We start from the raw sequence: 19,787 nt of genomic DNA, 5'->3' as shown, positions 1-19,787 counted from the left end.
TTTCGGAGACAAAATTTTTATCAGCATGCAACTGTAGGTAAAAGGAATCTATTTTGTTGAGAAGTATTCATTTGAACAAAGGTTGTGCAAGGATTTTTCATAGTATCATTGATGATACTTTAATGGTTCAGGGAAACTGCTAGTTGGGGAGAGAAGGGCAATATCAACACATATTTATCTGATGATACGGGTTAAAGTAATGCTTGCACACATCTCAAGAATTGTTGTTTGTTGCTGCAACAGTGGGTGCTGTCAAAATGTTCTGGGCACAACATTTCAAATGAGTGGGAAAATTTAACTAGGAAAATAAGTCTAAATTTGTCAAGGTGCTAAACTATAAAGAATAGTTCATTTTAACTGTCTACAGTATTGTCAGGAGTGTTGTCAATAAAGAAAACTTCAGATATGAAGTTTTCTGAACAATGCAAGAGCAGGTCTCGGGGTTTTGTCAATGATATATAGGAATTTTGCTAGCAGGGAAAAGGATTGAAATTTGATTGTCCCTTTGTATAAGGCAATGGTAAGGCCATGCCCTTGAGTACTGTGTACAAGTCTGGAGGCCTCATTTTTGGAAGGATGTAGATTTCCTTGAGCATGTACAGAGAAGGGCAACAAGATTGGTGAGGGGAATGAAGGGATCCTCTTACCAAGAGAGGTTTAAGTTCTGCAAATTGCAGCAACTGGAGACTAGGCACCTGCGAGGTGATCTGATTGAGGTGTATAGGGCCTTGATTGGGTTGAGCATGCTGAATTCTGATGGGATTCTTCCACTTGATCAGATTACGAACCTGAAGGGGTATAAATTCAAATAGAGGAATGATAGTTGTAGAATAGATGTGCAGAAATTTGCCTTTAGCCAGCGGGTGGTTAATTGCTGGAACAAACTTCCATCTGTTGTTGTGGAAGTCGATAGGTTAAATAAATTTAAGAAGGAACTGGACAAACATTTAGAGGGAATGGTTATGTAAATTTTGGTAGAAAGCAAGTGTATGAGCTTATGTAGCTGATGCTACATAAGCTCATACGCTTGCTTTCTTGCATCACATGCCACTATTACTATTACTGACATAAGGGAAAATCATGTTTAACTTACCTGGTGAGCTATGTTAACAGAGCAGCAGTTACTCAGGACCTGTATGTAGGGAACAATTTCAGAAGTGTGTATTTGGATTTTAGCAAGGCATTTGACTTAGCCCCTTATGAGAGGTTAGGTATAAGAACACATTGGGATTACTGGAAGGATTTTAAGATGGATTTTAGGATGGCTGCAGGTCAGAAGGTTGTGATTAATGGATATTATTATTGGTAGTAATAGTGGCAAATGATGCAGAAAGAAAGCACACTTGTACATCATTAGCCAAAAAAAAAAAAAAAACCCTCTAACACTTTCCATTTTACTTGTCCAGCTTCTCTGGCAGTTTATCTAGTTCTTACTTGAATATATTTAAATCCCCCTTCACAAAACCAGATGGGAGTTTGTTCCAACAATCAACGAGTCTGAAGGTCAATGAAATTCAAAGGTCAAAAACCAAACTATTATATTAGGGTCACCTGGTAATTTCTTACATATACCTGTATTTATGTCTATAAATTGCATGCGCTTTCTTGTCAATTTGCCTGTTTTGCTGGATGAAAAATCCCCAATTTTGGGGAATTCAAAGGTCAACTAGATTTTTTACCTACATGAGGAGGGAAGTACATAATTTGGCTATTTTTTTATTTACTTTTTACATTTTTTTTTTTTTTTTTTGGCCAGTGCGGTAAAAGCCTACAGCTTCCTTGTACTATATAATAAATAAATAAATTTTCTGTTTATACTCCGGGATGACCAAACGGTCAGAGGAGTTCGCATGATAGATTGAATACAAGAAACATATATGGCTAATACTAATGATATGAAGCCAGATAGTTTAACAACTGGATGTGCTGCCATAAAACCTAAAAGAATGTGCACTTAAATAATTGGAAGGAGATGCCACTAATTTTACGTTGATTTTTTTTAGCACATGCATATAATTGTTAAGAACATGTATATGCATATAATTGTCAATTGATCCTGCATTACCACATTTCCTGTTTACATGATAACAGAAATGTCTGGAATTTTCAATGGAGGAAAAAAAAAAAGAAAAGAAACAACATTTTTGTTGAAGTATATTGGGAGATTCAGCAGTGTGGACTGAGTAGGAGAGCCGAAATTGATGGAATTGTGCAGGATTTCAAATACCTTGCACATCAGATGCCAAGTTAAATCTGCAGTAGCAATGGATAACCTGGTAGATGATGCTTGAAAATAATATTCCTTCATTAACTATTAATCAATGATTAAAAATTGGAATTATTTTTGCCTTCTTGAGTACTGTCAAACTTTTACTGCAAATAGTTTTTTTTTTATACAGAAAGTGCACATGAGAACCTGTCAGGTGACCTGCCACCATATTTGCAATAATTTGGCTTTTTGTTTGAGGAGTGGCATGATATCTGACAAATGCTGATCCTGTGTTTGTTTATTGTTTCAAGTTATCTTTCTTCTGCTGTTTTAATAAACATCTCCAGTCTTTCTCTGGTTGTGAAATATGCCAAATTTCAAATAAATTTTGAAATAAACTTGAAAACAAAAGTAACTAGTAGTATCAAATATATATAATGGTTTTTTTTTTTTTTTAATATTTATGTATATAATAGGCAAAAATATATGCATGTGTTTGACATTTTGCACATTTAGAAGTCGTTTGAACTGGAAAATGGAAGAGAATTAAACATGTTTCTATTTTATGTCTAAAATGATTTTTTAAAATATTTAATGGAAGGAAGTGAAAATGAAAAAGGGAAGAGAGATTTATGGACAAGAGCTGCTGACAGACAGAAAGTATCCAATGACCATAATGAATCTTTTCTGCAATTCTGGAAATATTTTTTGTCAACCACCAGGGTTGTATGATATATGACAGTATATTTATTTATTTTTATTTGTACATTTATTATATTCAGTGAAGCTTGGATAATTCAAAATTCCTTAAATCAAAATATTGGTTTGAATTATTTTTCTGCCTGTTACACCTCCTATTCCCTATAAGTGGCAGAGAAGAAAAATGCATGGGATACATATATAAGTTATCAGGTGACACAGAAGCCTATTGTAGATATAAGCTGGTCTGTAATCAAGTCACAAGGAAGGTTAGGCAGGCAAAAGCAGATTATAAGATTTTTTTGGCTAAGGATGCAAAGTAAAACAGCAAAGAGTTCTTTACTTATGTAAACTCTAGAAGAAAGGGGATGAATCAGATTGGTCCACTTGATATCAACGATTCAACTGTTGATGATCCTGCTCAGGTAGCTAACAAACTGAATAATTATTTTACATCTATATTCACACATGAGGAGTTATTCAGTGAGATAAATGATTTTGTAATAACTGAGAGCAAAGTGGAGCAAATATTGTTGAAGTTAAACATAAGAAAGGGAGCTGAGGTGGACGGGATATATCCAGTTATATTAATGGAGGTGGCAAAGGAAGTAAGCAAACCCTTATCCATAATTATGAGAGCATTTTTAGACTTAGGGGAGACCCCCATGGACTGGAGATGTGACCCCAATTCACAAAGGAGGATCAAAGAATGACACAAGTAATTACAGACCTGTTAGTTTAACTTCTGTTCTGGTGTAATTAATGGAGGCACTGATTAAAGAAGCACTGCAGGGTCATCTAGACAAGACTGCAGTTATAGTTCAGACAGAGCATAAGTTTGTTATGGGGAAGTCTTGTCTGACCGATTTGATTAGATTCTATGATGTGGTCACAAAGGAAATGGATGCAAAAAATAATTTTGATGTCATATACTTGGATCTTTGGAAAGCTTTTGATACTGTTGTACATGGAAGACTACTGTACAAATTGGAGCAGTATGGCATTAAGGGCATATTGCTGCTATGGATAAAGGGATAATTGAGTGGGAGAAGACAGAGTGGTAATTAATGGACACTGCTCTTCGTGGACTAATGTTATTAGTGGAGTTCTTCAAGGTTCAGTGTTGAGTCCATTGTTCTTTTCTGTATTTATTAATGATATTGATAAAGGTATATCAAGCTTAATGTCTAAGTTTGCAGACGATACAAAGGTTGCTTTGTTGTTAATGACACTAATGATAGTATGCTACTGCAACAGGATCTAGAAAAGTTGAGAGCCGACCGGGCTAGCCGAGTGGGTAAAGTACTTGCCCGGCAACCCAAAGGTCGCGGGTTCGATTCCCGCCTCGGGCTTGGATCAAAGTACTGCAAAAACCTTGGGAGGTGCAATATGGCCACAGAAGCCGATGCGCCAACAACTACCAAATAAAAAAAAAAAAAAAAAAAAAAGAAAAGTTGAGCAGATGTGTTGAGAGATGGCAACTTAAGTTTAACATTGACAAATGTAAAGCTACTGCATTTGGGTAGCAGTAACTCCAGATTAATGTATTAACTGTGTGTGGTACTACACTGAAGGTGGTAGAGAATGAACAGGACCTGGGGATAATTGTGCAGTCAGATATGAAGTTTTCTGAGCAATGCAGACAGTCTGCAAGAGTAGCTCATTGTGTCTTGTCAGTGATATACAGGAATTTTTTATTGCAGGGATAAGGAGGTGATCATCCCCTTGTATAAGGCAATGGTCGGGCTGCACCTTGAGTGCTGTATACAGGTCTGGAGGCCTCATTTTAGGAAGGATGTAGAGTTGCTTGAGCATGTACAGAGAAGGGCAACAAGATTGGTGAAGGGAATGAAGGGATCCTCTTACCAAGAGAGGCTTCAGTTCTGCAAATTGCAGTGGCTGGAGACTAGTCACCTGTGAGGTGATCTGATTGAGGTGTATAAGGTCTTGAATGGTTTGAGCAAGCGTAATGCTGATGGGATTCTTCCTCTTGCCCAGATTAATCGCCTGAGAGGACTTAAATTTAAATTGGGAAAAGACAGTTGTAGAATAGGTGTGCAGAAATTTGTTTTTAGCCAGCTGGTGGTTGATTTCTGGAACAAACTTCCATCTGTCATTGTAGAAGTTAACAGCTTAAATAAATTCAAGGCAGAAACTAGACAAACATCTGAAGCCAATGGATGGGTGAAATGGGAAGGGTTTTTTTTTTGGCTGATGCTGTATAAGCTTGCTTTCTTGCATCATATGCCTCTACTAATGGTAATGTAAGAAATTTATATTTAATTCGAATTTTGGCATTTATGTTGTTGAGTAATTCAAAGTCAGTTGTGCAGTTTTTATATGAGGAATTTTTTATTTATACATATCACTTTTATATATATTTTAAGTACGTGAACTGTTCATTCAGGATTAAGTCTGTGTGGTGCTGAACTAACACTAGTTGTGCCTAAAGGTACGATTTAGTAGCACCATATTTTCCTATGTTTAATCTAATACTAAAAACGAAAAATAATACTAAAAATTAAAACTAATGTTAATACTAACATTAATATTATCATTATCACTCCATTCTTCCCCATGGCTATTCCTCTGTACTTCTCGGGGGTTTTGAGCAAGCTAAACAACCAAACGATATGAATGGCTCATGCATTGTCCTAATAAGTTTTACTAATTACAATACATTTTAGTACTTTCTTAGTAAGGCAAAATTTTTTATTTTTTTGTTAGAATCTGAAATTACATCTGAAAATTAATATAAATTAAATTTATTTTTAAAGGAGATAATAACAGCACTCTGGAATTGTAACCCAAAGCTCTATGGGTATGCATCAGATAAAACAATACTCATACTTACTAGGTTAGGACTAAAGAGTATTGTTTTATCTGATGCATACCCATAGGGCTTTGGGTTCCAATCCCAGTTTGCTGTTATTGGCCAATGCTTGGATGAAGTTGTATGACGTAGAACCTGAAATGGACTTTGAGGGAGTTGAGGTGTCTAATTTCGGGACACTCTTCTGAGGGCTGGCAACAAAATTGCAACTGAGAACGATGTGGAACAGTGGCTCAAAAATGATGGTGATCTGGGCCATCAAATTTTTTCTTAGGGAGAGATTGCGGAAAATGTTCTTCGTGGAGAACAAGAGGATGATGATGATAACAAAGATGAAGAATCAGTTGCAACTCATCCTAAATTGTCTGTAAGACAGCATATGGATGACATCATACCCTGATGTGCTTCCTTATTGTGAACATTTTAGAGAATTTCGATCTACAGTAATAAGGAAGCAGCACCAAGGTGTAAGGCAACTAAAGTTTGATGATTTCTTCAAGACCACTTCATCCACTGGACCTTTTCACCAGAACCCTCTACCAGCAAGGAACTAGCACCTCTCCCTCCATATGACAGTTGTTTCTGACTCTGAAAATTGTGATTTTTTCAATTAAGTTAATATTAATATTGAATATTATGTATTTTTTTGTGTTTTTTATTCAATGGAGTTTAAGAATTTTAAAGTATTTTTTTACATCTAAAAGGATTTAAATGAAAAAACTAATGTTCACATTGAAAACAACTTTGTGTGAGCTTTAAGGAAAAAAAATTTAAAAAAGTGGTGGAAACACTCCATTAGTTACACTGTATAGTTTTTGATGTGTTTAATTAAAATAGTTTGGTTCCTGTCGTAAATTTAATTTTATATTTTTGACAGATTTTTTAGTGGTGTGTATAAATTGCTCAATGTACATTATAATAATATTTTATTCATACTTATACATGATAACATTTTACCACATCCTGTACATTGTAAGCTCGTTATTAATATATGTTTTTATAATACATTTGATTTAACGGACTTTCGGCAATAGCAGACACCTCTTCCCCCAATTAGTCCGTTAAATCGAGGGCCTACCATAAATTATTTTTTCTCTGTCTTACAAAGTGAACAGTCAACAGAAGGTTTTTTTATCAACAAACAACTAATTCAGACATATTTCAGCAATTTATTTATTTGTCAAGGATTTGAGTAGGATTTTCATTACTGTAATTTTCATTTTCATTGCTGTAATTTTCATTTTCATTTCATTTTCATTACTGTAATTTTCATTTCATTTTCATTATTGGAAACTGGGGATCTCTATCTGCTGCACCCTCAATTGTCTTTCAGTTGTGAAGACAAAAGACAGCAGCATAGTACAACAACCAACTGAACATTGTTATGATTCCTGTCTTCAAAAAGCAGAAGCAAATGTTGCCAGAAGCAGAATGAGGCAATACATGAGAGTGGTTAGTTCTACTCCTTGCAGTGTGATGGGGAATGTCTTATCAGAGTTGAGTAACGATGTACTGGCCCATATGTCCAAACAATCATCCCTTGCAATAAATCTTCTCAATCACAGAAAAGACAGTCATTTGCCTAATCCAACAACAATAAATTTTGACATTCCTGAGAAGTACCATCAACTGATACTTCATGATTCAGGTGTGGATGATCCAGACAGAATTCTGGTTTTAGTGATAAAGAACTCTTGATTGAATTGAAGAAAGATATAATTTATGGAGATGGCACCTTTGATAAAGTTCCAAACACATTTTACCAACTGTAAAATGTGGTTGACACATTTTGCCAAGGTGGGTAACTCATATTCACCATGTATTTACATTTTTTTACAGAAAAATAACTTGGATACTTGTAATAGAATGTTTGAAATCATGAAGCTATTGCTTCCAAATCTGGTGTCTCAAAAGGTTTTAGTGGATTTTGAGAAGGCTTGCATGAACGCAGTGAGGATTGAATTTCCGCATGCTGAAGTCAAAGGGTGCTATTTCTATCTGTGGCAGAGTCTCATCAGGAAACTTAGCAATGTTGGTTTGAAGACTGAATTTGAAACTGATATAAATATAAAACTCAAGCTGAAGACTCTTGATGCATTAACCTTTGTCCCAGTCCATGATGTGAGGAGTGTCTTTGAGGTTACTCCACATTTCCAGATGAAATAGCTATAATGAGGTGCTCACATACTTCTTTTCCACATACACTGAAGGTGCAGCAGGTAGAGATCCCCAGTTTCCAATAAGAATATGGAATCATCATGATGCAGCTCTTGAATGGTCACCTAAAACTACAAGCTTCTGTGAGGGATTTCAAAATGTACTTAATTCCCTATTCCACTGCAGTCATCCCAGCGTGTGGTTTTTGTTTGATGGACAGAAGAGGAACTTGGCTTGCCAGCCACAGATTGATACTGGCTAATGCATAGGCAGGTCATCTAGAGGTGAAAAAGAGAAGATATAATGCACTGCATGACTTGGTTGCCACTTTTGTGCAGGAATATGAGCAGGTAGAAGACAAACTGAAATACTTGCAGAGATTGGCTAACTTTCAGTAATGAAAATTCTATTCAAATCCTTGACAAATAAATAAATCACTGAAATATGTCTGAATTGTTTGTTGATAAAAAAAAACAAAAAGTGTTGATTGTTCACTTTGTAAGACAAAGAAAATATAATTTATTTTTATAAAGAAAATAAAAGGCTTTAGTTGCAATAAAACCAGAGCATTTTATTTCCTGTAATTTCCCTTACAAACATTTACATCCAAATATTCCATTTTATATTAAAACCAAAAGTTTTATATCAAAAGTTATATTAAAATACATCGTATACAAGTAGAAATAAAATATATAAATTCAACATTTTGTTGCTTTTTGAAATATGAAATAATTTCTTTTTTGTAAACTAAAAATAATGTGAGCATTTTTCTATGAGCATTTATCCCTGTGAGCAATTTTCCCTAAATAAGTACTCTGGCAGGTCCTGCCACCTAATTTCCTGGGATTTCAGTGGCTAGGGCCAAAAAAAAAAAAAAAAGGGGGTGCGCTAGAGGTTGGGTCAGGCCAAAGGAGTTTTAAGTTATATAGTGTGGAATTAAGAATTTTGGGTGTAGGGCTAGGATAATTTTGACATGGGATGAATGCTAGTTGGAAAGCTAGAAGGGGAGGGGAGACTGAAGGCTGGGGGGGGTGAGAGACAGAAGTATAGAGTCGATAGAGTAGATGACCCCAAAATCAGTGAGGCAGGCCCATGCCCCACCAGAAGGAAAGAGGAGGCGGCGGGGAGGAGACAAGGGGACCTTCACCTCCTCCCTGCCTTCCAGGAGATGTTGCTCCTGGTCTCTCGGGATTAAATGAATTTGTGTGATGAGAGATCTGAGGTCATCATATAGTAGGCAGTCATGCATCAAGTGGTCCCAGTTCTCCTGGGCACCACAGGTGCAAAGGGAGCTGTCGGAAAGTCCAAGAAGGTTCAGTTTGCTGCAAAAGGAACCATGCCCTGTTAGGAGGTACTTGGTTAGAAGGCCTGGGGAGAACCAGGATGGTGATTTGGGATATACTTTGCATATGTCTGGTATAAATTTGCGGGTGATGGCCCCTTTGGTGGATTCAGACCATCTAGTTTGCCATCTGTTGTAAGTAGGTTAGGAGTCTGCTTTTTTCACTGGAATAGGTGTTAACAGGATCTGTGGTAAAATCAATAAAGGTGGTAGACTTTCCTGTGCTGAGCTGATACAGCATCCCCACATGGGCCACCTCAAGGTCTAGGGGCAGTACACCGGCGAGGACCTGTAGAGCGTGCGTGCTGGTGGTGCAACATGCTCTGGTTATCGTAAGGAGAATTGGCCGTTGAATGATGTTCAGCTTTCTTCGTCCTACCATAGTGGAGGCTTTGGTGAACCGTATGCTAGAACCGTAGGTGATAGCTGGTATGAATATGGCTTTATAGAATAATGCTAGAGTGCGTTTTTTGAGCCCCAAATCTCAGCGGTCACCCTGGCAACCAGTGCAATGTAATTTCTTATTTTCTTCTGTAAATAGTTGAGATGTGGGAGAAATGCTAGTTTGTTGTCGATGATAATGCCAAGGAGTTTCAGCTGGGTAACAAGCTTGATGATTGTGCCACGTATCTTGATTTGAAGCGGCCTCATCGAATCAGGATAGCCCTTCAGGAGAATGGATTGGGTTTTAGTGGATGAGATGCTCAGATGGTTTTTCCGGACCCACTCTTGCAGGGTGGTAAGAGCTCTGTTGGCAGATACTTCAAGTTGAGCCCTGGAGTCCCCTGCCAGGATCAGGGAGAGATCATCAGCGTATGCCAAGGTCCAGACATCGCCGAAGTCAGTACTGAGAAGCTCGTCGAGTACAGAGTTCCAGAAAAGGGGGCCCAGGACAAAGCCCTGAGGGCAACTTTGGTGGACACGATGTTCCACAGTGGAGAAGGGAGCCTGAACCACAATGCTCCTGTCACTGAGATAGCTGGCAATGCAGTTGTAGAGATTTCCTGGGAGCTCAGCGCGTCTCAGCCGTCCGAGGACGCTAGGCCACCATAAGGTGTTGAACACCCCAGCAAAGTCGATCGAGATGACGAGGAGGTACTTCTGGGTGCAGTTCCTGGCAGCATTGGTAATGGTCTCCAGCGCATTGACCATAGACATGCCCGGTTTGAATCCAAATTGATTTCGTGCTGGTAGCTGTGCAGTATTGTAGTGGTTTTCCAGTCTCTGTCTAAGGAGCTGCTCAAAGACCTTACTCAGCACAGATAGGAGAGCAGTAGGTCTGTACGAGTCAGGTCGATCGTGCAGTTTAGTTGGATTTTTGAGTATGAGCCGAATGGACGCAGTTTTCCAATCAGTTGGGAACCATCCCTTTAGCAGGCAATGGTTGAAGAGGTTTAGCAGGGTTTCAGGAGTGAATTCGGCAACATTTTTAGTTATTTCGGGCTCGAGCATGTCCAGGCCTGGTGACTTGTTATTTCTCAGTCTCCCAACGGCCATAGAGAGATCCTCGATGGTGAAAGGCTCTTCGACTTTTTTTTTTTTTTTTTTTTTTTGTAGTTGTTGGCGCATTGGCTTCTGTGGCCATAATGCACCTCCCAAGGTTTTTGCAGTACTTTGATCCAAGCCCGAGGCGGGATTCGAACCCGCGACCTTTGGGTTGCCAGGCAGGCACTTTACCCACCTGGCTAGCCCGGTCGGCAGGCTCTTCGATGAGTGTTGAGTTATAGTTGTTATTGTCGAGGCAATAACTGCTGTTGTTCTGGAGAGTTGTCATCTGGTGGCTGTTTGAAAGAGTGATCAAGTATGTTTGAAATTGAATGCTGCCAGGTGGAGGTCATGTGGCCTTGTGGGGTGATTGTGGAGCGAATAACTTCACCTCTTGGCAGTTTATTTGTTGTGGTAGTTCACAGTTTCAACATTTCTTATTAAATTGTTTGGACCTAACTACTAAATGGAACTGTTAGGTATTTCTTTTGGTCTGCAGGGCTTCTTTAGTGACTATTTATTAATAGGTGGTAGATGACTCTCATCAACCAGTGTAATACCACCACATTGCTTATTGGAGGCTTGAAGTGGTGAAACCCAAGTTTAGTCTCTAGAGCAAAGTTTCCGGCACCCCCTCCTCCCCCCATACTTTTCCTTCAACCCATGCACGGTACCAAGTACTATAGGTTTTGATACCTTTCGTGTTTGGGGATTTCATAAAAAAAAAAAAAAAAATAGTCACTGAAGAAGTAGCAGTAGTAGTAGTAGTAGCAGCAGTGGCATTTGATGCAAGAAAGCAAGTGTATGAGCTTATGCAGCATCAGCCAAAAAAAAAAAAAAAAAAATCACACCATTCCCTCCAAATGCCTGTCCAGTTCCTCCTTAAATTTATTCAACCTATCAACTTCCACAACGACAGATGGAAGTTTGTTCCAGCAATTAACCACCCGCTGGCTAAAGGCAAATTTCCGCACATCTAATCTACATCTGTCTTTTCTTAATTTGAATTTATGCCCTCTTAAGTTCGTAATCTGAACAAGTGGAAGGATCCCATCAGAATTCAGCGTGCTCAACCCATTCAAGGCCTTATATACCTCAATCAGATCACCGCGCAGGTGCCTAGTCTTCAGCCACTGCAATTTGCAGAACTTAAGCCTCTCTTGGTAAGAGGATCCCTTCATTCCCCTCACCAATCTTGTTGCCCTTCTCTGTACACGCTCAAGTAAATCTACATCCTTCCTAAAATGAGGCCTCCAGACCTGTACGCAGTACTCAAGGTGTGGCCTGACCATTGCCTTATACAGAGGGATAATCACCTCCTTTTCCCTGCTAGCAAAATTCCTATATATCATTGACAAAACGCCATGACCTGCCCTGGCAGCCTGTCTGCATTGCTCAGAAAACTTCATATCTGACTGCACAATTACTCCCAGGTCTTTTTCATTTTCTACCACCTTAAGTGTAGTACCACACAGTTGGTACGTTTCTCTGGGGTTACTTCTACCCATATGCAGTACTTTGCATTTGCCAAGGTTAAACTTCAGTTGCCACTTCTTAGCCCATCTGCCCAAATTATCTAGATCCTGTTGCAGTAGCACACTGCCATTACTGTCATTAACAACCCTGCGAACCTTTGTATCATCTGCAAACTTCGACATTAAGCCTGATATACCTTCATCAATATCATTGATAAATATACAAAACAACAGTGGACCTAACACCGAACCCTGGGACTGCACTAATAACATTAGTCCACGAAGAGCAGCACCCATTGATTACCACCCTCTGTCTTCTCTCACTTAACCATCCTTTTATCCATTGTAGTGACTTACCCTTAATACCATTCTGCTCCAATTTGTACAATAGTCTTCCATGCGCAACAGTGTCAAAAGCTTTCCTGAAATCCAAATATATGATATCAAAATTATTTTTTGCATCCAGTTCCTTTGTAACCACATCATAATATCCTATCAAATTTGTCAGACAAGACTTTCCCTTAACAAACCCATGCTGTGTCTGAATTATTGCTGCAGTCTTGTCTAGATGATCCTGCAATGCATCTTTAACCAGTGACTCCATTATTTTACCCGGAGCAGAAGTTAAACTAACTGGTCTGTAATTACTCGTGTCACCCTTCGATCCCCCTTTGTGAATTGGGGATACATTTGCACATCTCCAGTCCGTGGGAACCTCCCCTGAGTCCAAGGACGCTCTCATAATTATGGCTAAGGGTTTGCTTAGTTGCTTTGCCGCCTCCTTTAATATAACTGGATAGATCCCATCCACCCCATGTGCTTTTCTTATGTTTAACTTCAACAATTTCTCCTACACTTTGCTTTCAGTTATTACAAAATCATTAAGTATCCTGCTACAATTTGATAACCTTCTGCCATTTTCAAACCTTAATAATTCCTCATGTGTGAATGTAGATGCAAAATACTCATTCAGTTTGTTTGCTATCTGAGCAGGATCATCAACAGTCGAACCATCGATGTCAAGTGGACCAATCAGATTCATCCCCTTCCTTTTAGAGTTTATATAAGTAAAGAAATCCTTGCTGTTTTTCTTAACATCTTTTGCCAAGGATTTCTCTTAATCTGCCTTCGCCTGCCTAACCTCCTTTGTCACCTGATTACAGACTAGCTTATATCTGCCATAGGCTTCTGAGTCGCTTGATAATTGATATGCATCCCATACATTTTTCTTCTCTATTACGAGTCTCATTAGTTCATTAGATAACCATTTAGGCCTAAACCTTGAACAATATTTCTTAATAGGTATGAAACTTTTAGTAGCTTCCACGATTAATTCCTTGAATGCTTCCCACTTAGAATTTACTGTTGGTAACATCGTCAGTTTATCCCACTGTACAGAATTTAAAAACTGTCGGAGACCACTGTACTCACCTTTACGGAAGCAAAAACCCTTTCTTTTACCCCTGATGGTAATTAAATCTCTAAGTAAATCCCACATCAGTACAGTGTGATCACTGCCACCTAGTGGTTCCTTTATCTGCAAATTCTTAATACACGAATGATCACTGCTGATAACCAGATCAAAAGTATTACCCTCTCTGGTTGCCTCTTGAACATGCTGCTGCAGAAAACAATCATCCAATAAATCCACAAAAGTCTGACTAGTGTGTGTGTGTGACCAACCCACAAGTTCCAGTCAATATCTGGGAAGTTAAAATCCCCCATTATAAGACATTCCGATTTACTAGCCCACTATATAAGTGGTACCATATAAAAAACATTATAGCAATCTTTGTATATCTCACTAACATAATATATTATTTTACTAATATATACTATATTAGTGAGAATATTAATGAGATATATATAAATATATGAATATTTGAGTGTTCACTGGCCATAGTGATTTACTGTTGGCATGCACGAAGAAGTGGTACAGGAAGTAGCACGAAATGTCTGAGAATAATTTGTAATTCTTTCAGAAATTAAAGGCAGATTATACTCCATTCAGGTTTAAGTGCTTGTTATTTTACCAATTTCCAGAAACTATAATTTCAACTTAGAAAGTTCAAAACCAGTCTCCCAGTTGGAATATTTGTGATATATATATATATCACTAATATTCATGAGAATATTAGTGAGATATATATCAGTATTTGAGTGTTCACTGGCATTTACTGTTCTCATACATGAATACAAATGAAGAACGAATAACTTTTTTGAAGTTAATTATTGTTGTTTGTTGTTGTTTGGTTTTTAGGAGCATTAGCAACTAAGGCCATATTGCTCCAGGATATGCGGTGGTCATTCCTTAACCTTTCCGCATCCTCCGTATTTGGTGATGACGGGCTCGAACCCCGGTCTAATCAAGAAGCGTGTGCTACGCACTGCTGCTCCTTCCCACCTGGCTACGGAGACGCCGAAGTTAATTATATTTTGATATATAGTTTCATAATTGTTGTTTTTGCACATTACAATTTTGTTTGCCAGTTTTATTTTTGCTTATTAATAAAGAAAATTTTTGGAATACTAAGGATAAAATTTGCATTTTAAAAGAAGATTGATTTTAAATGAAATATGTATACATTTGTACACAGATTCTAAAATTTGCAGTTGTCAATATATTATATATATATATATGTAGGTTGTATGAGTGATCCAGTACAACTTCCTGGGCTTGCACACCTCTGTGAACATATGCTTTTCTTAGGCACGGAAAAAGTATGTTTTAAGAAATTTAATGTTTTGATTCTAGTTATTTAGCAAATTTTTTTAATTTTTGTGTCTGAAAATTTCTTATAATAATTTTTGAAATTGAATAGTTGTTATGTAGGAGGTAAAAATAATTTATAAATTTTAGGAAGGATAGAATTATATTTATAGTCTGCATTAATTCTTGGAAAATTTACTAGTGAGCAGCGACTGTAAAGTCAGTAAGTAAAATGGCAGAGAATTGCACTTCATAATCAAGCAGAAGGCTAAAGTGTTTTTTTTTTTTTTTTTTTTTTATAAAACATATATGTAACTAATGACAGAGAAGATTTTGGGTAATTTTTGGGACCTGCAAGAAAAACAATACTTTATTTATCTCAGCAGCATAAAGGGGAAGGTGTATAAAGGAACAAAAATAACCTTGTGCAGCCAGTTTCATTCTCCAGAGGATGTTGAAGCCCTCTGAGTTGCAGTGAAGCTTAGTCCAGGAAACTCAACAAGAAAAAGTAGCTCTTGAACTTCAAGTATCTTGGTGTTCATTGAATGCTTTAACTGGCTTTGAAAGTGCTCCCATACATGAACAAACACAAATTTTCCAAAAATGATAAGCAGAGAAGACTAATTTGTCACATGGGCAAAGGGGAGGAATGCAGTTGTTACCCAACATCCGGTTTTCAAATAAATCTTATTTTTGTTTGGATGGGACTGTGAACGAGCAAGCAGAATGTCAGATTGTGGACAAAACCTCAGCTTCATAAAAAAAAAAAAAAAAAAAAATTAACTACAAAGGGCAAAGTGATTGAATGGGTAGCCCTGTCAGGTCATGGCTTAATTATAGTAATAGTAATAGTATTTGCCATATGGTGCAGAGAAACCACACGCTTTTGTTGCACTGAAAAAAAAAACAAAAAACACGCAGATTATATGCTTTACTACTCCTCACACAGGTAAATATCCAGTTGACTGAATTTATTCATACTGTTAGCCTAAACTACTTGTAAGGGCAATTTGTTTTAGCAATGTGACCTGCCAGATAAAAACTTCCTACAATAAATCTAATCTAAACCTGATCCCCTATAATTTTAATTTATGATCCCTAGTTCTGGAATTTCTAATAACATTAAGAATTCTACCTTCATTCATTTTATTAATTCCCCTCAGAGCCTTGTAAACTTCATTGAGGTCACTTCTGCAGTGACTGGTTGCTAAGCTCTGTAGCCCACATAGTCGGAGTCTTTGCTCATATGGTTGTTCTGTTGATCTGACCAGTCGAGGTGCCCATCTTTGGACCCTTTCAAGAAGTTCAATGTCTTTCTTCAGATGAGGTCTCAATACTTGAACACAGTATTTCAAATTTGGTCTTACAATTGCTTTATAACGTTCGACAAAACATCGATAGGACTTTCCTGGCTGCCTGTTTACACTGTTCAGAAAACTTCATATCTGCCCGTATTGTAACTCTCAGATACCTTTCTTCCTGCACTGTTTTTAATTCAACACTTATTTTTTTATTTTTTTTTTATGTAAACCCCAAACACAAGAGGTATTAGAACCTATAGTACATAGTACCGTGCTTGGGTTGGAGGTTGAGAAGACGAAAGAAGATATTTGTTGACATTGGGCTTGAACTTCTGTAGACTGTAATTTTCAGGAAATACGTATAAAGGAGGGTTGTTCCAGAAAACGGCAGTTGAATGAATAAACGAGGAAGATGAAAAGTTGGTTCTGTGAGTTTGAAGTTGGACAGTAAATGAATGTTGGTTGGTGGCGGCATGTGTTCGGACTGTTTTGAAAGAGATAGCAGGAATTATAGAAGCCAATTCAGAAGAACACTTCCCATGGAAGTATCTGTAGAAGAGGCATGCAGCAGAAACAGTACGTCTATGAGACAGTGAGTGGAGAGACTCTCTTAGAGATGAATCATTAATTAACCTAACTGCCCTCTTCTGAATGGAATCAAGAAGCCTGAGAGAAGTTTTGGGGGCACCACCCCAGATGTGGGAACAATATTCCATGGCAGGGCAGATTTGCGATTTATAGAGTGAGCAGCTGTTTGGAAGAAAAGTAATGCCGAGAGCGAAAGAGAAAACCAAGTTTTTTAGATGCAGAGGAAGCAATATTTGTAATGTCCTTGTGCCAAGAGAGATTAGAAGTCAGGATAATCCCCAAAAGAGATATATCATTTTGCCTAGAAATTGGAGTGTCACTAAATATAAGCATAGGAGCAGAAGAATCCTTTTTGCGAGATATAAGACAAGACAAGACTGAGTTTTAGTAGGGTTGAAATCAACTAAGTTGTCTTTGCCCCACTGAAGAATTACCTGAAGATTGGCATTTAAGGAATTCATGGCAGATTTTCGAGAAGTTGAAGCTGATTGAACAGGGCGAGGTTTCTCAAAATGGAAATGTGCTATCATTGGCAAAACTATGGATAGGATTTCCAGTTAATGGAAGAAGGTCATTAATATACAAGAGGAAAAGAGTGGGGGAAAGAACTGAACCTTGGGGGCACCGGCATTAGTGGAGAAGTTTGAAGACAGAGAGCCATATACCATCACCCTCAGTGAGCGATCAGAGAGAAAACTGGATAACCAATTACTAAAAACAGTTGGCAAACCATAAAATGGAAGCTTGTTTAGAAGACCTTTATACCAAACACGATCGAAAGCCTTTGAGATGTCAAGAGCAACTACTTAAGTTTCACCGAACCTTTCCATTGAATTAGTCCATAAATGGGTAACATAGGCCAGAACATCACCAGTGGATCGAAACTGACGGAATCCATACTGGCGATCGTTGAACAGACGCAAGGTTTTTAGGTAGTTTAAGAGTTGGCAGTTAATTGATTTCTCCATTACTTTAGAGAGAGTAGAAGTAATTGCAATAGGACGATAATTGGATGGGAGGAATTTGTCACCCTTCTTAGGAACTGGCTGGATATGAGCAAATTTCCAAGCAGAAGGAAAAACACCTTTGGAATAAGAAAGTGAAAGAAGGCAGCAAAGAACAGGAGTAAGTTCAGGAACACAGGTTTTGAGAACAAGTGGAGAAATACCATCAGAACCTAGAGCTTTCTTTGCATCAAGATTCGTCAAAATCCTTCTGACATCCTTTTGACGGAAGACCGCAGGAGGCATTGAATGGAGCGTGTTGGGAATGGCGGGAGGTGTTTTACCAAGATCATTAATATATGAGTTAGAAGAAAAATGGGATGCTAGCAGGTCAGCTTTATCCTTGGCTGAAGTGACAACAGAACCATCTGGTTTGGATAGAAATGGGAGCAGAGATGGGTAAAAGTTATGGCCAATATCTTTGACAAGGGACCAGAATGATCGGCTACCATTAGGACAAGAAGCAAACTTTCTACTCTTAGCCTGTTCAAAATCTAGTTTGGACTGATTAACAACTGCTTTACAATTGTTGCAAGCTTTGGTGTAGACAGAAAATGAAACTGAAGAATTGGAAACAAGCCAATTACGGTATGCAACATTCTTCTCTTGAACAGCCTTAGCACATTTATTGGAAAACCAAGGTTTAGATAAAGGATGAGATTTTAAAGTGGAGTGTGGGATAAAAGATTACATTCCTGCAAGAATAATTTCACTGACACGATCTCAGCAAACGTTGACATCAGAAGTTTTGAAACAGTAATCCGACCAAGGAAAAGAAAAAAAGAAATCTCGCAGGTCATTCCATTTTGCATTCTTGTAATGCCAAACAATACGAGGTTGGGAATAGCCACCAGATAATGGCTCCATTGGAGAAGAGACAGTCACCAAGTTGTGATCTGAAGTGCCTAAAGGACCACTCACTTTGACCGTGTACTTAGAAGGGTTGTTTTTAAGAAAAGATCAAGCGTGCTGGCTGTATGGTTAGGATTCTCCGGTATCCTTGTAGGTAAATGAACAATCTGTGCAAGGTCATTAGTAATTGCAAAAGCCTCAGCATCTCGACCAGCTGGGTCGGTGGGACTAGAAAACGGAAGCCAACTGGAGTTGTGAACATAAAAATCAACAAGGAAAATTACCTCATTGTTAGCAAAGTTGGACTGGAGAAAGTCAAGTTGCAAAGAGAGGAAGTCAAAGAGCTCCAAGTGATTAGTGGAGTTGGCAGAACGGTAGAGACAACAGATGAATTTGACACAATGAGGTAGAGAGATTTTAAGCCAGAGAAGATCAAAGAGAGTAGATTCCAAATTGCCAAGTCTCTGACAGGAAATATCAGAATGGACATATGCACAAGTACCACCTTTGAGGCGAAAGGAATCATACAGTGAATAATTTGGGCATTTGAGATGAACAGTAGTTGAATCAACCGATAACTGAGATTCTGTTTGGGGTTTGGCAGACTGCAAGTGGAAATGGACATCGAATATTTGTGAAATGAATTAGGAAGTGCTTGGGAGGTTTAGATCTTTTTGCAGATAAGCTTGCTCTATTAGTTTGACAATTCATGATGTATTCAATAGTAAGAAAAAGTGGGTGGGACATGCTGTATGAAGTAATGAAATTTTTGGATATGGCGTACACATGGTAAGAATATACCCAGATCCTTGACATAACGTGGCCTTGACAATGCTCCCCACATTCACACTACTCGGATTCCCTCCAGTCACTATCTGGCAGAGTAGAGGTAGCAAAATTATACACTAGCTGATCCAGAAGCCTTCTAGAGAGTTACCAATAGGTTCGGTCCGGTGTACTAACTAGCAGCCGGCCTGCGAACACCGTTTTAGAGCTGTTCCCTCGAAATGTAAGGAATATTGGATCTCGCCACGATGTTCACCGTAACCTCAAGTATATGATGAACCACAAGTATGGGATCAACACTACCAAGTATATAATTTATTTGTAGGTTGCTATTCCCCAAGTGCAT

General features: G+C 38.2%; 1 protein-coding gene across 2 annotated transcripts in view; it reads left to right on the top strand.

Moving 5' to 3' along the window:
• Window positions 1–19,787, top strand: part of Ide (Insulin degrading metalloproteinase) — a 692,915-nt gene that overhangs the window by 39,389 nt on the left and 633,739 nt on the right. For both annotated transcript variants that reach the window (XM_090384737.1, XM_090384738.1), the window contains exon 3: window positions 14,845–14,921. In XM_090384737.1, coding sequence (XP_090240863.1) covers window positions 14,845–14,921 — 77 coding nt within the window. The remainder of the gene's footprint in view (window positions 1–14,844; window positions 14,922–19,787) is intronic.

This window comes from Mastigoproctus giganteus, chromosome 11 (assembly GCF_048544385.1).
Source record: "Mastigoproctus giganteus isolate SK-2022 chromosome 11, ASM4854438v1, whole genome shotgun sequence".
Lineage (NCBI taxonomy): Eukaryota > Metazoa > Arthropoda > Arachnida > Uropygi > Thelyphonidae > Mastigoproctus > Mastigoproctus giganteus.
Note: the sequence above shows the minus strand (reverse complement) of the source record. Positions and strands in the feature narration are given on the sequence as shown.